The following is a 22,118-nucleotide window of genomic DNA, read 5'->3' as shown; positions in this document are numbered from 1 at the left end:
TGGTGGTATTTTAAAAGTGATATTGTATAGATTATTAGACATTATAGATTATAGATAGCTATTAAGTAGCATATAAGCTAATGTCGCAATGATGCTAGCAATACATGACAAGCCAATTCAAAGTTTGTTCACAAACTTTCCCCCTCTAATTATTATTATATTTTTGTTTATTATTCTGCAATATTGATTATTCTCTTTTGTTATGCTCTATTATATTTTGGATATAAAATGTTAGGTTTGGACATGATATGTTAGATTCAATTCAACCAGATTTTTCTATGGTATTGAATAGGAAGACCAAAATTTAAGGCCAGATATAATCTAACAGTATTTAATCTACAAGCTTGAGTAAGTACATTAAATTATCTCTGTATATGTTTCAAGCCTGGCACATAACTGCAGGATGGTTGTGTGAATTTTTATATAGATTTCCCACCTGACAATCGCAAAAGGCATCCCAATTTCATGCAGATCTTAAATGATTCTCCTCCCAGATTATGTTGTGGTGTGGTGTGTATATAATCCTTTATTAAGCTCTCTGACAGTGTTCTGTTGTGGCAGCCCTGATTTCACATCATATATTTCAGGCAAGCAGGTAAGTAATGATGTGGAGTGTGAAGCAAATGTTAAGCAATTCATTTAGCAGCAGTGGGACAGACAGGGGAACCTGAGGGTTGAGATTTCACACTACATTTCATCGCGGCTCAATTAACCAGAATGATTTGCTGTTCTGGTAGGTCAGCAGTAAAAACTGAGCTTCATACAAGTTCAAGGGCCTGCAGCATTACAGAGCTCTGACAGTTTGTCAGCTTGCAATGACCTTGAGGTTCTAAAGGGCTGCAGAGAGCTAAGACAGAAGTCAAGGGTCTAGATAAAGACCAAAATAAAACAGTCTGCATATTGCCTTAAAATTTTCATGATGCCACAAAAGGCTCCTGAATGTAAATCACATGGATTTGATTACTCTACAACTGTGACTTCCTTGAAAACTGCAAGTAAAACATCCCCTGGCTCTGAGTTGGATGATGCTATGTCCCTTGCCATAATTGTGCTTTGATTTATACTTTGTGGAATACAGCTTTGACAACACCTGCTGCTATTAAATGGCATCAATAAGAGCAGGGTGAGAGGTCATTTAATTTTGATTTTTACAGTGCACACTTTTGCCTTCTCTGCAGGTCCAACGTTTGCCCCACTTTATGATATATTCATGATTCAGTGTCTAAACGACACTGAAATATATTACAAACTTATTTATATATTACAAAATGTTACAAACACCAGTATCCTGCATCATTATTAATGTAATTTTATATAACAACTCATTTTGACACATTAATACACAAAGTCAACAATGCTTCAATCAGTGTTGATAATTTAAGTAAATAATTTTAGGCTCTTTAAAATTTAATTTTAACAATCTTCACACAAATTTATCAGTTTCTGCAGCTATGTGATTAGGTTCACTATTGGCCATGGAAACTTTAAAAATATTATTTGCCTGTTTCATTTTTAAAGACATTTTTCTATGTTAAATAAGAAAGGGCTTGACTGAACTAATTAAAATTTAAGACTAGACAAATATAGTATGTCTTGTCACTAAAGACTGAAAACACTTTTCTTATATATAACAGGACAGAGTAATGTTGTGTTTACATGTTGACATATGTGACAACATTAATCTATAAAAATTCTGACACGGTGAGAGCTCACTAACGAAAATTGATAATTATCAGAGGAAAGGTTTTTCCTGTATTAATTTTATTTGAGGAGAAAAAGCAAACAGGATATTTTTATAAACTATGCTGTAAAATACTTGGTGTATCCAGGCAATGAAAACAATGAAAAAAAATATGGAAACCCTTTAATCAAACTTGGAAAAATTACCTAATTTAAAAAATATATTTTCAATGTTTAATCTCTTAAGATTAGTAATCTTTTATTCTTTTCATACTTACGATGTATTATCTAATGGACTATTCAGGGATGGAGGAGGGTAGCTAATTTGTGGAGCATTTGACTTCAGATCAAGAGATGTCCAGTTCAAATCAAGGGGATTAATAAAGTAATACTTGTTAATACTACGACACTCACATTTATCGTATGCAGTTACATGAGTGAAGAATTAAAAGCTGTATCCGGTAAAATATTGTTTACATTTAAAGAAACACAAGGTAAGTTTATGGATTTTTGCTCCTGGGCCCCCACTGCAGTAATTCACTTGTACAGTCTGCACTGAAATCAAGGTGGAGGTGGGAGGAGGGGAGGTGGTTTTCCTAGCCTCCTTCAAAAGTTACATAATGCAGTTTCTGCAGTGATGAGCCCAGATTAGCTACCACAGATGTGCTATTCTCCTTACGACAAATAAGTGAAGCATCACAACGATTTTAAAGCTGCAATTTTAAGGTAAAAATGTACCTAGTGTTGCTTTAAAAGAATTTAAAAGGCAAAAAACCTGCTCGCTTATGTACTAGGATTATTACTTTAATCAATCATGTGCAAAAATATTTCAGGAGCAGTCTTTAGTTTTAACTCAATATCAAAAAACTAACCCAAATCTGAATGTCCACTATATATTTCTATAGTGTTCAGCCAGCAAGACATTCATAGAGTGTTTTAGCCTCTTCTGCTTGCAGCTTATGCTGGGGTCACATTAGATTAGCGCTAAAGCTGCTCTGCTGCTTACACCGTCTGACAGGTAAAATATGGATCGGCCTGCGCAGGATGGGCCGTGTTATTTATTTATTTGGATTCTTAAAAACTCTTGCGGTTTGAGCAATGCAGCGGTCGAGGACGCGAGGAGCATGAAGAGTGTGACAGAAAAGTTCATCACTCACTCCAGTCCTCCGCTCTGCTCTCGTCCTCCTGTCCCGCCGGCTGGCCAGCTACAGCAGATAAAGTTACAATAAAGAGATACTGAAACAAAATCAATGGCAATGGGACAGGGTGGGGGAAGATGAGAGATTGCATGGGGGGTGGAATAAAAAGGAGGGGGGCAAAACTCAGTGCAGTCTTCGGCTCCTGAATGCCTCCGCCAGCCACTGCTGCACACACACACACACAAAACCCTCCCCCTCTGCTACAAGCCCTGCGCCCCCCTCGACGCAGCGGTCCCCGGAAAATTTAATCTTCCCAAATCCTCATCAGAGCTCTCCATCCTCTGCGCCTGACAGCCACCCGGATAATTAATTATACAATTTCGATGGGAATATCGACTAAACAAAGCTATTAATCATAGCAAAAGTCAATAGGCATGGACACATTCAATCATGTCCCCACCAATGATTACTCCTCTCAAAATACAATAATTATTTTCAAGAGCTGCCTCGAATTAAATTTCTGTCAAGCTGGTACAAGTCTAGTAGTTGATGAAGGATGCAATGGACTTTTATTTATTTATTTATTTTTTATTTTTTTGGGAGGTAGAAGACATTTGTCGTTTTGGAAAGGTAGTTTGTTTTATAAGGCTCATAAGACAGTGTGTTTAACTAGACCATGACCATCAAATTATCTCTCATGAGCCATTAGGTCATTCATCTAACTGCTCTCCATTCTTGTGGTATAAACACACATATGGCATGTAAGTGCACGCGCACACACACACACCTACAAATACACACGCTCTCTCTTTTTCCAACAGGTGCAGGCGAGGACTGGCTTCAGTCAGGGTCATTACTAGACCCAATGTACTGGGGCAGTTAATATTGCTGTGCCCCTGTAAAATCATGGTAGAACTACAAATTATGAGCGCAAATTCAGTTCAGGAACTACATTTCCCATAATGCCCCAGCATCTTTCCAGAAGCCTGAGTGGCTAACACTTTTAGTCAGAGCCCGTTTATTTTTCTTTCCTTTTTTTTTGGCACAGAGAAATGGAAATTGGTAAATATATAAAAGAAAGGCAGCTACGCAACAGACAAGGTAATTATTGCCCTTATTAATATATTTTGGTTAGAGATTAATAGTTAATTGTATAACCTACCAAAAATTCATAATACACTACTAAAATAAATAGTCAGACATTCTCTTCCCCAAGAAAAAAAAATTGTAATGGCATGTAACCCCATCTAACATAATTACTCATGAGCAGTGTCATATTTAATTTGGAGCTACAGAGGGTTAGTAACAATTTTCACACATTTTCAGTACCCTATGTGTATGTCTGAGAAAATATGGGTGCAGAAAGTGTACATAAACCGAATGAATGCAATTGAAAATTATTTAGTGTTTATTTGTTCTTAATTCCCCATTAATGTTAGAGTAATACCCACTTTAGTTTTAAAACTCTAACTATGTAGTGGTTAACAGACTTTTTACTAAAGGTACATTTGTGCCCTTACGGAAGACTGACAAACAGAGGGGTGCAGCAGTGCCCCTTTAAATTCTTTGTTTGCCACGGTACAAAATGTAGTCTAAAAACCCTGGCTCCAGCACTGTAGTGAGGTCAGGCAAAGTATTCACACCTACAGCCATTTTCTCATAACATAACACACACTGTAAATATTTATCTAAACCTACTTAAAACCTTATCAAATATGTTTCCTCAAAGTCTCTCTTTCATTTCCCTCATGATAACATGACAGGTCTTGGGGGTGTCATAATCTTTTCTCTTTGAGAAACATAATAAAAATATAAAGAAAATACACAGCTTACCAGCATTCCATTGTTTTCCCGGAAAACATCCTGGTTAATATAGTTAAAAAGCTTCTTTTCGAGTTGTAGCACAACCTATGAAAATGCAAGACCAAGACTGAGTAAACAGCATACCAGATAACAAGACCAGCATCAAAAAAAAAAAAAAAAAAAAAAAAAAAAAAAAAAAAAAAAGTTAAACAATTTGGGGCATCTCTGCATATAAACAGAGGCCAATGAAACACATGTATCTCCAAAATAGTAACTTTTAGGAGAAGAAAAAAAAACTTTTGCTTTCAATGAAAATTGTATTCCAAGTAATTTGGAGAAATTCTTTGAAGAACAGCTGCTGTGTTCAAACGGTTTGGTAAATTAAAAATGGACAAAAAGTTAAGATACATTTATTTCATTGGACAGTGACAATATGAAGTCAGCCATACCATCATACAGGATTTTAATCATGGATGTAAATCAAGGCGATTGTGAATGCTTGAAGCCTTTCAGATGGGACTGTGATTCAAGGCCATTAAACAGATACAGGTGTGACATGGTGTGTGTTTATGTGATTCACCTTGCGGTCATTGTCCGATTCTCTGAATATGAGTTGGTTCACCTCGTCGGTGTCTGCAGCTCGAACTGTTTGCATGGTGGCAGAGGAGCACAGACTCTGCATGGAGAGAGGGGGGGGGGGGGGGGGGGGTGGAAGAAAATAAGAGAGAGGTTAAACATTGAATAAAATAAACCAATTAAACTCTTTGGTTGTATTGGATATTACATGATGTTATGACATTAATTTGAATTTGACACATCTAATTTGCTAGCCCTCCAATCTGTTTGCATGTTGAAACCATTCTAACGTTTTTATGAAAAGGTAGAATCTCATTTTTTTTAAATGTTTAAAAAAAAAAATAAAAGGCAGAGAAATGGCATTCATATGTAGGTAATATTGACTTATATTTGTTGGTTCAGATTACTTAAGGTGGGACATACTCTAAATTTAGAAGATCACTAAATGCATGAAAATAAACACAGACAGAATTTCTAGAAAAATGAAACAAATCCAACTACAGAATGAGTTTCTGTGGTAATTCAAACAGTGAATACACAAGTTAAACTTTAAACACATACAAACTATTGTTGTGTTTCATCAAACATACCATTCCCCTTTTTAAATATGTGGAGTTTCTGAACATAAAAGAACATCATCATCATCATCATCATCATCATCATTTTCTTCTCCGCTTCTCCATTTCAGGGTCGCGGTAAGCTGGGCCTGTAGATCCTACACACTCATAGGTTGCCAAAGCTGGTCCCATAAATAAGTGTATATGTATAATAAATCAATTTAAATTATTTAAGAACTACATAAAAGAACAGCAGTTCTTAAATAATTTAAATTGGTTTATTATACATATACACTTATTTATGGGACCAGCTTTGGCAACCTATGAGTGTGTAGGATCTACAGGCCCAGCTTCAACATCTGTCAGCAACTGTGCTGCAGGATGACATACAGAAGCTGTAAACCTCCATGCTCAGCTGAATCTCACGTTGTATTTAGGCTAGAGGCAGTCCAACAGGGTGCTAGAGGCAGCCCAACAGGGTACTAAGAGTGCACTCACACTAAGTAATCTGTACCATGCCCAGGCCTGCTTGAGGAAGTGTGCAAAAGTGCTTTTTGTTTCAACATAAAAGCCACTGTGACATGAACATGCTCAGGGTCTGAACATTAAAATGCAATGTGAGATTATGCCAGAGGGGCTGGGGTTTTGGGGTGGAAACCATATTTTAGCATGGTTCAATTGGTCCGAGTGACAGTGCACCCTAAACCAAATGCTGTAATCACATATTATCATAACATTTACACATGTACTGATCAACAATCATATTACGACCACTTCCTTGTTGTCCATTCACCAGCAGCCCTGCTGTGTCTGATCCACTCAAACCAGCACAACACACACTGACAGTACATCAATCGCTGCAGCGCTGCAAATGTTCCAACATGAAAGTTATACCGGCTCTGTGGGGATCCTGACCATTTAAAAACAGGGAGAAAGGGGGGCAAACAGAGTATGCAGAGCAACAGCTGGACTACAGTTTGCTCCTGTGTGGTCAGTGGAACTGAGAGAATGAACACAGTAGAAAAAAGGAGGTGGTCATAATGTTATTGCTGACTGATGTATAGTTTTGGTTGATTCCAACACCTCCTTCTGGGTGTGTAATTTTTTAGAGAAAGATACTCTTCTCAGACATCTTAACTTTGCACACATGATGGAGTAGGAACATACTTTAAGTTGTTACAGCTATTCTCTAATGAGCCTTAGACACATTTTCTTCCTTTCCTAATAAGTTAATTATAAAGAAAACTACCCAGGCCAAGGACCTTTCTGTATCGCAGTCACTCACACATATACAAAACACAGAAAGCACCATAACTACACCCAGTGCATTTTAATCATTCAGGAAAAGTACAAAAAAAAAAAAAAAAATCATCATCCCCCCCCCAAAAAAAAAACATCATCTGCTTTCGATCTTTATGTCTTAGAATTGTACTGACCCCCGAAGAAGGGCTAAATTCCCTTTTGTTGAGTCTTTTAACAATTAGTTAAACATTCGACCATCTGTGTTTGAAGACAGTTGAATGAGGTAAAGCCAGTCCCACTGGTTCCCATCCCACAGGCCTGATTGAAATTCAAAGCACAGATTAGTTAATCAGGTCAAGCCAATATAACGGAGAGAAAGAGGGGGAAAAGGACCCTTTAGAATGAAATGTCACAAATCAGGCCAGAAAGCACACAAGAGCCGCACTGCAGATTAAAACAAACAGCAGCGGAAAAGAGAGGAGCAAACCTCCTTCCCTCACTTATTCCCCTCCCTCCTCTCTCCGTTTAGCTGCTTTCTAAAGCCCTAACAAATCGCTCCATCTTTCGCTCATTTGGGTCCAAGCGGCAGCTCTGGGCGCTCCCCTGGCAGCCTCATACTAATGCGCTTTACAGGACTTAAGCTGCTTTGTGTAATGAATAAGGCCAAGAAAGAGCTCCGAAAAAGGCCAAAGACAGAGATACTGTCCCCATTAGTAAGTCATTGTAGCCACACAGGCTGAGACAATGCTTGGAAATTCATTTTGGTTTCCAAAATAACTGCTGTTATTCATGTATTTATCTCAGCTGGATATTGGTTATTAATTATGTCAAGCCACTGACTGATCATTGGAAACAAGTCTGAGGAAGCCAAGCTCATTAAGATCTTATTCAAATGAGGTGCTTGTGTTAGTGACTTCACCAGTGGTTTGGCCTTCTGCTCTCAACAGAAACCCTCCTCCTGTTGATCTTACGACTGGAGAGTCAGCCAAGCAGAAAACCCTGGTGATTTGAGAGTGGCCAGGCCAACACAACCTTATTGAAATTGAAAAAGAGCATCCATTTATGAGTACAGAAGCACAAAATCCATTCATGTTTAAATTATTTCTATAATACACGGGGCAAAGGATCTGCCGGTTGCTGATGACGTTCATTCACAGTCACATATAAAGAGTTTGATGGACAGTGCCCCCTCCCCAAATGTTTGCACACACATGCATGCACATACACAGACAATCGAGCACTCACACCGTCTCACACCCTCGCACATGCACATATTCATCCTCTCTTAAACATGGTACAGTCTATTGTTGCTTTCTCCAAGTTATTGTAATTAATATTATCATTATTTATATAACTGTTGATGGTAGTAATATTTGCAGTTACACATAGACATATACATAAAAATTCAGCTCCCAATACACATTCAAAAGATTGGAATTACATCCAAAGACATATTTACTGTCAATTTGACAGTGTAGCACCTTTTACATGCAGTACACCAGAACATTTTTACACCAGAGGAGCTAGGGTTAGGGTTCATGTGCAAACGTCCTCAATATTTATTCTGGACATTATCCGGACTTTATCTTGCTAGCACCCTAGTACGAAGTCTGAGTAAAATCTTAGTGAGTGCATGTGTGAACAGAGCCTCTAATGTTCCGGAGAATCCTGTACGTGCTGCACAGTTGCCACCCCATGCCTAAAGCACATGGAAGATTTCCAGCTGCTAGAAAGTGTCAGACACCAAAAATCTCCCGCTGTTTGCTGTGTGTGTTAAAGGACCAATCCTAAAAATCTCCGGATATATACACACACAGTACGATATCTGCTTTGATATTTGTTCTTCATTTTCTCACAGAAGGCATTCTGTTCCATTCATCCATGTAGGTAAGATCACTATTTAATTCTAAACTAAATTATTCACAATGCTTTCACCATCCTTGTGAATGGAGCTACAGTTCTGTACCTCATTTAGGATATCCCAAACATTTCTTTGATATTATGACTTTGTCAAATTTTTGTTAAGCCATTTATGATATTAAAGAGCTTAAGCATCATATTAGAAACACTGTATACATGTACTTGCATCAAGTTTTTTTTAATCTCTCTACAATAGTGCATCCATTAATAATACATAATATTTGTGAAACGATATTTGATCTTCTGTAATCGCTATTGTAAATTACTCTTTTGTGGAAACACTTAGCACATCACAACCTGAGTGCTAAGAGGTTCTTGCCTTATTTGCAAAGTGAAAAGTGAGTTCTTTCAGTATGGAAGAAGATTGATGCCCTTATTCATGTGTTCACTGATGAAGACTGACCAGCGAGTCACAGGACGCTTCGCTGTCACGTCCAGCTGACTGAGCACTACTGATCAATCATACCACACACACACACACACACACACACACACACACACACACACACGTGTGGGCAGCTCAGGGTACACAATCCCATATTGCGAATCTACAAATTTTGTTTAAACACTGCTTATCATGTGATTCTCATTTTTATGTAAGTTGTATAAATTAGAAACCCATGCCTCTGCTTATTGTCTTCTTTAAAACAGGTCAGCTGTGCTCATGGGCCAATACAGGGTATAGAAACAGCGACCACACTGACCGTAGGACAGCTGCTGACCACTCGTTAACCCAGGTCAGGCGGCTAATTGTGGATCATGCATGGGTAACAGCTATAGAGTGTAATGTGACCAGGGGGAGAAGAGAAGGGTGGGGTATGCATCTTTGGGCCTCTCCAGCAGCAGTACTAAGAGAGTAAACACAGAGAAGTCTCTTTCAGCTGCTCCATCAAAGGGCAGTGTCTAAATAAATTACATCTGCACACACTCACTGACCCCTTAAATGATATTAAAGTAAATAATTTGAGGGCAGTTGGGCTTTTCATTTGATACTCGAGGATGAAGTGAAGACCAGAGGGAGGTGGGAGAGGTAAGAATAGAAATAACTATACTTAAATGTATGAGATGTAAATTTGTTCTACTTTACATGTAGTCTATGCCTCCAGAAGACTGGAAAATAGTAACAGGCAGCTCAGTACACTCCCCTCAGAAACTGGACAGCTGCAGCTTATTCAAAATGCAGTGGTTATAACGTTCATCAACAGAAAGAAAACTGACCACTTTACCGTTAAAATGAAAATGATACACTTGTGGTCAGTTTAGGTTTTTAAGTGTTGCTATGTGTCTACAAAACACTCAGTGGCTTATGAGTGCACAAACCTGACAGATTTAGGAATTGTAAACGAGTCATTTATATAGCTAGAACCAAGTATCTTGAAGAAGCTTTAAGGTGCAAAAAATCTGAAACTGGAATTAGAACAATGTTCTATGACCTTTACAGTGCCAAAATTGTCTCCCCAGATTTCAGTGGTGGTGTGAGTTATGGCATTTCAACCAATGCTTGGTATTACACACATTGACCTTATGGCACTTTTCCACTGCATGGTACCTACTTGACCTGGCTGGCCTCTGTTCAGTTTTTTGGGGTTTGTTTTTGCCTTTCAATTAGGCAAATTTGGTACCTCTTTTATTACCTGCTCATTTGTGTTTCCAAGCAAGCAGAGTAGAGACTTAGCATGATGTGTAAACCTGGCAGAGCACTGATTGGCCAGAAAGACTTGTCAATCACAACAAAATGCAGACATTTTGCACAAACGAGCTGCTTGAAAAATTGTTAAGTTACAGTAGAAATCCCATTTTTTATTTCCGACTTACAACAGCAGCTCGTAAAATTACGTCATGGTCCTTTAAAGAGGTACAAATTTTTCCTTGGATTGGGGGCCGGTGACTTTGCACCAAGGTAAGAAAAAAAACTACACTGATCTGTCTGATTCTGTGTGGCGAAAGCTGTGATCAGTCCCAAAAAACAAAGCAAAAAAAAACAAAAAAAACAAAAAACATGATAAACAATTCTAAACTGTTGTTGTGGTTTCCAAAGCCTGCAAATCCTGTTAGAAACACTGGTTTGTGACATCACCAGCTAAGTCCCAAAAAGGGAACAAAGCCAAGTAGAGTAGGTACCATGCAGTGGAAAAGTGCCAATAGGCCTGTCTTGATGTATTACTTTTGTAGTGCTTTTATTGGTATTTTTTTCCACATGCTTTAGTGGCCCCATTCTCTGGGGTTATTTGATTATCACTTTTGTTTGAGCTGTCATTGATTCAACATGCTTAAAGTTCACAATAACAGCACATACAGTTGATCACAGCAAATCTAGAAAGCAAGTAATTTCACTTTTTCCCCTGTGGCATAGGTGGCTCATCTCTGACCATCTCAGACATCTATTCATATGCCAATGATCTCTAGTGCAGTTCAACACAACCCCTCTTCAGAAACACACAAGTTAAAACTGTTTTCTCAGCACCTGACATCAATGCTCTTAAGATCTTACAAATGTGTGCAAATGAACAGTTGACAGGAGTGTGTGGGGTGTGTGTGGGCCAAGCTGGAGGATGGCTGAGAGGCAGGTTTGGGAGCAGCCTGCTGTGTTTAATGCTCTTAAATAAGTTAATCCCATCAATAGGAGAGAAATCACTGCTCAGTTACAGATGCTACTACTTCTGAACTACAGAGAGAGGTTAAAACCATGTGTCCCAAAACAAATCCTTTTCTCAGAACACACACACACGCACCTTCTGCTCCCACAAATATACACAGCTGGAGAGAGGCTATACTGAGTCCAGCTTAACCATACTGCTCATGCAAGGGCCCATTTTAAGCCATGCTTGTTGATACACAAGCATAGCAAAGGCTAGCCCATCTGGCCCAACTGGCTAATTCAGTACAAACGGCAATGCACTGTCTGTTCTAACATCTTTTGGGCTATACCATAGGTCTTCCTTGTGATTGGACGAGCTCAGCTAGCCTTCATTCCCTATGCAAATCAATGGCCTTTGGGCACCCATGGTCCAGTTCAACAGTTGACCTTCCGTGGACAACTTTTTGTAGGTACTAACTGCTGTACCATGGGAACACCCTTCAAGACCTGCTGTTTTGCTCTGACCAAAATAAGACCATCATAATTTGCCATATGTCAAATTAACTGTTCCCTTGTTGCGTAGTATCTTCCACGCCAAACTCAACCAACCATTCCTTTATGGATCTTGCTTTGTGCACTGGGACACAGTAATAATGGAACCCGCCCACTAAACTGTTCCCACAAATATATATTTCCCAGTTTCTTTGCAACAAGTCAGTTTAGGAGCTTTCTACTCTTCTAGATATTCCACAATCAACTGAGTGGTACTGTTAAAAAGTGGAAAATGGATGTGTTTAACTGTTTAAGGACAGCAACACAGCAACAAAATGGCAGATCATGTAAAGTTACAGAAAGGTCTCTGAGTGCTGTGCACTGTGTGTAAATGTTGCTTGTTCCAAACTTCCTCAGGCATAAATGTTAGCAAAAAAATTGTGCTGGGGTTTTCATGACATGGATTTCCTTGTCCAAACAGCTACAGGCAAGTCTCATTTCACCAAGCACAATGCCAAGCACTGGATGGAGTGATGTAAAAAACATAGTCACTGGACTCTTGAGCAGTGGAAATATGTTCTCTGGAGTGATGAAGCATGCTTCCCTATCTGGCACTCTGAGTCTGGGTTTAGAGAATGCCAGGAGAATGTTGCCTGCCTAACTGTTTTGGCCAACTTTAAAGTTTGGTGGTGGCGTGATAATGCTATGGGGTTGTACTTCAGGGCTTGGCTTAGGCCTCTTAGTTCCACTGAAGGGAAATCTTAATGTTTCAGCATAATAAGATATTTTGGACAGTAATGTGCTTCTTAAAATTTGTGGGAACAGTTTAGTGGGGGGGGTTCCATCATTACTATGTCCCAGTGCACAAAGCAAGATCCAAGCAAAAGGCATGGTTGACTGAGTTTGGCGTGGAAGATATTGACTGGCCCACAGAGCCCTGACCTCAACCCCATCAAACACCTTTGGGAGGAAGTAGACTGTGAGTCAAGCCCTCTCATCCAACATAAGTGTCTGACCTCACAAGTGCTCTTCTGAAAGTAAATAATTCCCAAAGAAACACTCCCCAAAATACTGTAGAAAGCCTTCCCAGAAAAGAGGAAGCTGTTATAGCTGCAATAGGGGGAAACCATACTGATGCCTATGAATTTATAGTGGGAAATCTTAAAACCACCTGTAGTTATAAGTAATGTAAGTGTCCTAATAAATTTGTCCATGTTGTATGCTACATCTTAACAGGTTGTTGGCTAATCAGAAAAAAGGAAACAAAAGGTCTCAGATTTCTCAGTATTTATATTTGTTTATTAGAAGTGCTGAAAACACCCACCCACAATTTAACTCTTGCTTTCTAAGTACTGTTGAAATAATGTCTCTCAAACCTGATATACATTGCACTTTTAACAGTTTGGAATCTGAAACCTGGGAAATGTGAAAAATAAATATTCACACATGAAATGGCTAGAGATAATTCTACACATGAGTGAAAATTATGGGCAAAATAAATTATATAATATAATAATAATTTAATATAAATAATAAAGTAAACATGATAATCTAATTCTGGTGTAGATAATGCTTTAAAATGTACAATAACAGTACATCGTTCATTATTTAACAAGTGCTGTTTACACAAAAATATCTCAAAACATCTATTTTAGTTTAGAATGATGATTCTAAAACTGAAGCTAAAAATTACATTTCACAAATTAGAAAAGGAGTCTTCTCATTCCTTTTAGTCAGGTTCATGCATATTGCTCATGTACCCAGGTGGTGAATATGATCTAAATTTGTTCACGATATATTTTTCACAGTGTTTTCAAAATAAGTTATAGCAACAATAGCTTTTTGCTGGACCGACTACCAGGCTGGCCTAGAAGAAGCATTTTTGCTTACTGACTGACTGACTCTTGAAACGTGTAGGAACTGGTAGTTCAGCCATATTTCATAGAGAGAAATAAGGTGGCGCTACTACACCGTCTGTTGTTATTCATTCATTCATTGTCTGTAACCGCTTATCAAGTTCAGGGTTGCGGTGGGTCCAGAGCCTACCCAGAATCACTGGGTGAACACACCCTGGGGGGGGGTCGCAAGTCCTTCACAAGGTGACACACACTCACATATTCTGTCTGTTGTTAGTTCAGCCATATTTCACATTCCAGTTTGTGAACTAAATATGGAATAGTTTAGAATATTTCCACTGATTTTTCAATCCAGAAAAAATTGTTCCCAGCTGGAACCAAAGAACAGTAAGTTCTTCAACGCGAACCGTGGCTGAATAATAGGAAATAAGACCAGGACATGCTCTGTTTGTGTGTGTTTCTGGGTTTGTGTTTGGCGCACACCATGTGCGTTGGCTAGGGCCTTGGCTCAGTGTTGGTTAGTTCACAAGCTCAGCAGGATGGCTTGGAACTCTGCAACATTTACACACGTGTTATATCTCACAGAGAGAAGAGGACTGCTGAATTTGTCTTATTTCACATGAGTGTGTATTTTCCTGAAATATTGTAAAAGGAAGTGGTGGGGAGGCATTTTGTGGTATTAGTGTTTTTTATAAAACTCCATATAGCTGCGCACAGTTTACGTTCGTTGTCTTCTTTGTTCTTTGGTGGTAGATCATGTAGTATTTATTTTTAAATAAAATGAAAATTTTTTTTTAAATATAATAAAACTTTGTGCTCCTTTTTCATTCCTGCATTTATTAACTGCCCTCCATATTTTCTGTACAAAACACACACATAACAAAATCCACATGTAAACAAAGACATTGATATGAAGCACCAAACCTTCCAATGACAAGGCTATGTATTTTGGGCATTCCTATTCTTGAAATGCAAGAAACACCTCTGAGACAATGGATATATGGCTAACGCCAGCCTGGCAACACTAGGTTTACCTAGTTTCTCTTTGCTCTTGTTTTTAAAGAATGCAACAAACATGCTAATTTTGGTGCGTTTCAGCAGAGACAACCTCAGAAATTGAGATTTTCAGGTAGACAACATCTCTAGCCATGCTTTACCTCCTACAGAGAGTTTCTTCCATTCTATAAATGCTCTCATATATGAGAGATATATGAATCATTCATATAATATATTATAACATATAAAATTGACAATGTTTGTGACAAACTCACCAAACTATATAAACAATAAACTCTGGATCTCTTTCTGGAATGGTTAGCTAGCGTTCAGGCCTACACTAAAGAAGGCAGCTAACACGGCACTAAGCTGACCTCTGAACCCTAAACCTCCTCTTAGAGTTTCCTCACATCACTCAGACCTGACACTATTGATTTCCAGCTCATAATCTTTCATGCCACTGCTCACTGGTCTGCCATTACACCAATATGATGAGCCATTGTGAGCGTTTAGGGAGTAGAGCAATTAGATCTCGATTAGATAATAAAGACAGCTAGAGAGTGAAAGGTTAGAGTGGATGGGATATTGTTCCTTAATCATTTATCCTTAAGGAAATTCTGGAAACGCTTATATCACTATAAAAACTGTAATATGGAAACAGGGTTGGAATACATGGATACAATTTTAACCACAAAATATTTCTTAATTTTGGTAAATATAATTCCAATATCAATATGAAAAAATGACACTATTACAGTCCCAGAGGGTCCAGACAAAGTCAACACAAATAACAAATCTCTCCAGTCAGCACACACCATAGCCATTTATATACAACAGTTTCTGCACACATGCTTATACCTAGCCATCAAACTCTGTGGCGAAAAGCTGGAAATGCGCTCTGGGCAGCCATGTAGGGGGTATGTGGGTGTAACATGGAAAGCAGGATAAAGGGGTGTGTGAAACAGAGGGGAATGCTGTCTATTCATCTTGGCCATTGGAACATCTGGGAAACCTCTCTAAAACAATGGCTGGCAGCGCAAGGGGTGGCAGCGTTTCTCTCAGCAAGCTCAGGGTCCAGGACGACCACGATGGGCCTCCCCGGCACAGAATGGACAGGCCACAAATCATCTCAGGACAACAGGGACTGAGGGGTGGGGGACAAGCCAGTGAGGTGGTATGTGTGTGTGTGTGTTCCCTCTGGTATTTAAGTCCTAAACAGGCCCATTCTCTAGGGCCCGGCAGGACAAATTGGCCAGCTTGGTTGTCTTTGAGAAGCAGTGCAGCACGAAGAGAATGGGACAGGCCTGAAACACAAGCAACAGCCCCATAAAAATTCATCACTTTGACCCCTCTGACCTCCACACACACCCCCAGTGCAATGAGCAAGCATCTCATTAACACACACACACAACATATATATATATATATATATTGCATATTCAACTAGATAAGAAGAGAACTTCAAGCGCTTTCTTGAAAATCTCCAGTTCAAAACCATTAAAAAAAAAGCCACACTTTTTTCATAAATAACTTGAAACTATCATAATTTATCCATCACAAGTTTTTCCAGTAATAAACTACGAGGAAAAAAAAACATTGTCACCAAATGTACAAAAAACAGCTTAAATGTACCTTTAAAGGTATAATAATGTTCAAAATAAAGTCCAGTTGTGTTCCCTAAATGTACATTACATTCTCGTCTTCAGAATAATTGTAAGCTTTATTTATAGAACTGTGTGAAATAAATGAACATAATATAATTCCTGGAGATAAAACAGAGCTTATGAAATTAATACATTTATATAATCTACAATTTATATAGAATATGATAAAACTATGTTCGCTAACTAAAGTTACTGAAAATGTACCCATCAGGGCACCAGTTCTGAAAGTGTATAAACAGACTTTGCTTTTGATTGTTGATTCAACAGAATATTTTAATAAAAATACAAGTTCAAATGAAAATAATGTCACCTAATAATTGGTTGCAAAACCTTTTAAATAATCACTAAACTAAAATCAATTTGTGTAGCTCTCATTTAGACAACTGTCACCGGGGAGAGTTTGGCCCTTTTCTGCACAAATTTTTTCAGCTCCATCCCTAGATCTGATGGGATTCAGAGATCAGGACTTGCAGAAGGCCATTCCTGAGTACTTTTAGCTCTTGGTTTTGGGTCATTATACTGTTGGAGGACCCATGATCTGCGACTCAGGCAGAACTTTGACACTACCTTTCGCTCCAGAATGCCTTGATAGTCTTGAGTTTGTCATATTGCCCGGCACATGCCACTTTCAATGGCTACAGCAGTGTCAAAAAGTCTTATTAGAACACCCTTTTTGACCTGCACAGATTCAAGGCACCTCATGCTGCATGACGAAATGCAGCCCCAAAAACATAACAGACCTTCCTCCATATTTCACGGTAAGTACGGTGTTCTTTTCTCTGAATGCTTCATTGTTTTAGTCTATAAAGGCAAAGCTTATGTGACTTAACAAACAGCTGAAGTTTTATCTTAGATGTCCAGAAATGTGCATAAAATATTCATATTTTGGGGGGACAACAAATCTTTCAAGCCCTTTGTAGAATATCTATGTAGACTAAATATTGATTTATCTCTTTTCACATTTGCATTGCTTTACCAAAATTAGTCAAAATTGCCTTTAATTTCTCCACTTTTCATATGGAGTGAACCATTGTTTCAATAAGCTGTAAGGGCACCAACAAATTTGTCCATGTATGTATGTGACAGATACACTCACACATAAAAAAGACAAAAGCTAAGTGAAAAGACTTCTTGACAAGAAAAAGCCACCAGATGTTTCATTGTACCCAAATAGGAGCAGAGGGGTGTGTGCTCTCCTCGGTGTATTAAGCAGAGTAAGAGAAGGCATTGTTACACACTAGGCTCTTGACACATTTGTGCCACATGTACAAAGAGTGCTAACACAAGCTTAAACATGGAGAGGCCCTCTCCACTTCTGGTACTCCAACCTACAGCTTCTAAACCAATGGCCACAGATGTCCACAAGACTGTTTAACTCTCTCTGCATCCATAAAACCAATCTATAACAATTAAACAGAGCCAAATTAGAAGTGGTTTTCAATGCATCTTAACAATGTTTTACCATTATGTTTTATTTTATTTTTATTTTTTTTTAAAGAAAACAGAAAATAAAAAAGTGATAATCTCTCAAGTGCTTGGTGAGATTTTGAAAGAACTTGAGAGATATTGAGGATGATAAGGAGATGCAGTTACCCAAAACATAACAGATTTAATCCAAAATATTTTTATAAAATTCAGAGAATGTTTTTTCACAATTTGCTGTCTCTCTGGTAAAAAATAAAAATAAAAACAAATCTAGGTCCAAAGGGGCTCAGGCTTTCTCTCTGTACCTTGTAAACTGAGCCATGACATCTAGAGGCATTAGGACCATAGAGAGACATCTGAATGTTGAAAGTCATGACAAGAGATGAGGATGTTGCTGTATTTCCGCTCCATAGTTGAGTAATATTAACTTAATTTAGCTGTTTCAAAAGTATTCCTTAAGGTGGAACTGGCCATAAAGGTAAACACTGACTGAAAGTGCCACAAAACTAAACAAATGATCTCCTGTGGTAATTCAAACTGTGAACAAAAACTTACAGGCAAGTTCAACTAAACCACAAACACCATTTTGCCAGAAGCGTCTAGGTTGCTCTATACTCAGACACTTATAAATGATCCTGTGAAAGACATTAACTCACATTTCTAGCTCACTATCAATTTATAGTGAAGGACACACTGCATTCAACCGCCCCAAGCTCTTGTCATGAGGTGGGACAGTTTTGATTTCATCCCATCTATTCTTATTACTCTAATCATACACCACATGGCTTCATATTTCCTGTATTCCTCATTATAAAATGCACATTATAGGGAACTAAATTCAGGAGAGATGTCAGTTTCTGTCTGATAACACCTCATGTGGGTTTTACCAAACATTGTAGTGTATTATGGGTATCCTAGTGTATATGGGTTGTACGCCTATTTTTTGCAGTGCATTGTGGGATTCTTTGAGCGTACTGAAAATTGTCCACTACTACAAAATGGCGGAAACCCCAAACAGTGCACTATATGGTGATTAGGGTTTTGAACACAGAACCTTTAGCAAGTATGAGAATATTATTTACATCTCGCGTATTTACAAAGTTAACATAAAACAACATATCCTTACAATTGCCTGTATTGTTTTCCTCAACACTTCACCATGGAGTCTTAAACAGACAGCCACTTTCTACTGTACAACTAAGAATTACAAACCGAAAAATTCAGACTTCACTGATTAAACTAAGCTGTTTAAAGGCATAAGTGTGGTCTTCCACTAATACACACCAGCTTTCTTTAATCAATCCAATAGCCTTCACGCCCAATCCATCAGCAGTCAGGATGGGTGCGGTTTGGTGGGTCACTTAGTGTGTATCGAGCAAAGATTAACAATTAGAGGTTTTGTTTTAATGAGCGGCTAAGCTCGAGTTCATTACTGTGGTGATCAATGCAGACCAACAAGCAGCAATCAATGGCTGTTAGCCATTTTTAACAGGAAAGACAAGTGCTTTCAAGTGTAATTCAGCAGAAGCCAGGAGCAGCTCTGAACCCTAAAAAGAGCCACATTGAAGACAAAGAAAGCAATGGGTTTTGGGTTGTTTTTTTTTCTGCAGGAAACAAAGCAAATGAAGAAGAAGAAGAAGAAAAACACATTTACATTTTTACATTACACTTTTTCATCATAAACATTACATCTGATTTCAGTCATTTAGGCTTCAAGCATTTTCTGTTATTAGGGCCTGTATGATAGGAAAACAAGATTTTAAGTGGCTAAATATACTAATAACCAATAATAGCAGCCTACAGTTTTACTCAAACATCATTTAGTGAACTACTTTATGAATTCTCAATTGCTCTACTCCCTAAATTCAAATAAATGGCTGAAAATTGGGTCTTTAAAAAGTGATGATCACTGAAGCTGATGCTACTTTGAATTCTTTGCAGTGTTGATTTTTGTTATTTACCTCTTTTTTGTTACCATCTGATGTTTTTTTTTTTTTTATATAATGTATCTGTTTTGATATTTAAACCTTTATGATGTACATCATTTATCAGGTATCAGCTCAGTATATACTGCTGTAAAGTGGCCATGATTCATGCAGAGTGCACTAGCGGCATAGCCACCTAAGATTTAATCACATTCTTAAAAGACTGTGAGCTTGAATGCTAGCAACACCATGGGAAATCAAAGACAGTAGTTATATGTGAATTATGTGCACCATTAAAAACATAGGTCATCAATTTCAACCAAGATTCATTTCCAATAGTAACTGAAGAACCAAAAAAGCAGATACTTAATATTTCTCAGAATAATATTAAGCCCACAAGGGAAGATTTTCTCATGAATAAGGTTGCTAAGCAAAATTTAAAAAACTTTCAGCTGTTTGCAATAAACCAATCAAACAGTAACAATTTAAACACTTCAACATGAGTAATATAACAAGTGGTGTTGCCAAATACAACGCAAAATGCCACTTCCAATGACTACAGCAGTGTCAGTATTCTTCAGTTCTTTCATGAAGTGAGTCTTATTGGAGCACACTTTTGCTGTTTTGACCTGCGGCCAACATGATGCATAACAGACACCTCACATGTCACACCAGACATCTTTTGCCAGCATTTCTGAGGAATCTTAGCCCGTTCCTCACAGGCACTGGCATCCAGTTCACTTTATTTTTTAATTTCTGCCCCGCAACCACCTTTTTCCAAACCCACCAAAAGTTTTCTATGATGTACAAGTCAGATGACAGCCACTCCATAATCTTCCAGGACTTCTGAAACCAAGCCTTGGTGGATTCTAAGGTATTTTGTCCTGTTGAAAGGTCCAATTATGTGTGCCCAAGCTTCAGGTCCCTCACACAAGGCATGACATTTTCTCCTAGGATTTCCTGATACTTGATTTAATTAATCTTGTCCTGGTTTCCAGTGCCAAAGGAAGCAAAGCAGCCCCAGAGATTCACAAAGCCACCACCATGTGATTTTTTTAAAGCATACACACATTCCTCCTCTTCCTCCAGACATTCCGCTGATACATAGGCACAAAAAATGTCAAGTTTTGTTTTGTTGCTCCACAAAACAGAAACCCAACACATCAATGGCTTATTTGCATGATTTTATTTTACTGGAGCAAACTTTTCTTGTGATTTTGGGTCAATGGAGTTTAGGCATGGAGAACTTAAATGTTTAGTATACATTTTGCTGTGCCCACTGAAACTTCAGTGCTTGTTGCCACCTTTAGCAGGTCTTATGCAGTCACTCAAGAGTCTTTGACCACCTGCCTCCTTAGGAAATGGTGGCAGCCAGTGATAGGTTCCTTTTTCTGCCACATCCAAGTAGTATAGCTAGTGTTGCTTTGACTTTGAACATGAGAATTATGCTTCCAAATGTATCTTTAGGAACAGTCAGTGTCTTTGTACTGTGTATGTATTCTCTTCTTTCTTTGTGCAATGTAATGATCTCAACTCTATTGGCCCCTAACCAATCCACATATTTAATAAAGCCCTTGGTTTGTTGCATCAGATTTACTTGGGACAACACCTGACTTGCACCTGTGTGCTCTTATGAGGGATGCTATTCAAGAGACTTAATAATTCTGAGACCGCAGTAGTCACTATAAGTTGTATTTTGTGTATAATTTGGAGAAGCTACTACTTGCATCTGTAGTGTTATTTAAGCTGTTCTTATTTAACTGATTTATTTTAAATAGCCAAATATTGCTAATAAATCTAATTTGCAATGGGAGTTGTATAGTTGTGATTGCAACTGTAAGTGTTGGTGAATTTCCAGTACATCGAATTAAGTTATATACTTCAGCTATTCAGAAAGGAAACCATCATTCCCTTTTGGACAGAACACTTTTAAAAACACTTATGCTCCAACAATCCTCATTAAGGTTAACTTTTTTGTTTGACTGGACAATGATCCATGTCTCCCCTCCTCTCAGATGGCAGGCATGGTGGCAATCTAGATCTCAATAAGAGTACAGTCTGAAAGGACACCTCACAATGCTGTCCAGTGCACAAAGGCCCATGATTCATTCCCTGCAACACCCTTTAATTTGTTTGCACCATTTCATTTAAATGATGCTCTCCAATCCTGCTGGGGGATCCAGCTCAGGAAAAGGGGGTGGAGAAAAAGTAAGAGAGAAAGAGTGTGTGTGTGTGTGTGTAGTCTGGGCTTGGTGCTCGGTGATG

The 22,118-nt window shown here is 38.3% G+C and overlaps 1 protein-coding gene across 2 annotated transcripts in view; it reads right to left on the bottom strand.

The window, feature by feature from the left end:
- Window positions 1–22,118, bottom strand: part of LOC136705579 (inositol polyphosphate-5-phosphatase A) — a 194,741-nt gene that overhangs the window by 24,958 nt on the left and 147,665 nt on the right. For both annotated transcript variants that reach the window (XM_066679216.1, XM_066679217.1), the window contains 2 exons: window positions 5,203–5,298; window positions 4,653–4,727 (listed from right to left, as the gene is read on the bottom strand). In XM_066679216.1, the coding sequence (XP_066535313.1) occupies window positions 4,653–4,727; window positions 5,203–5,298 (171 nt within the window). The remainder of the gene's footprint in view (window positions 1–4,652; window positions 4,728–5,202; window positions 5,299–22,118) is intronic.

This window comes from Hoplias malabaricus, chromosome 8 (assembly GCF_029633855.1).
Source record: "Hoplias malabaricus isolate fHopMal1 chromosome 8, fHopMal1.hap1, whole genome shotgun sequence".
NCBI lineage: Eukaryota > Metazoa > Chordata > Actinopteri > Characiformes > Erythrinidae > Hoplias > Hoplias malabaricus.
This window is presented reverse-complemented; position numbering and strand designations above follow the sequence as displayed.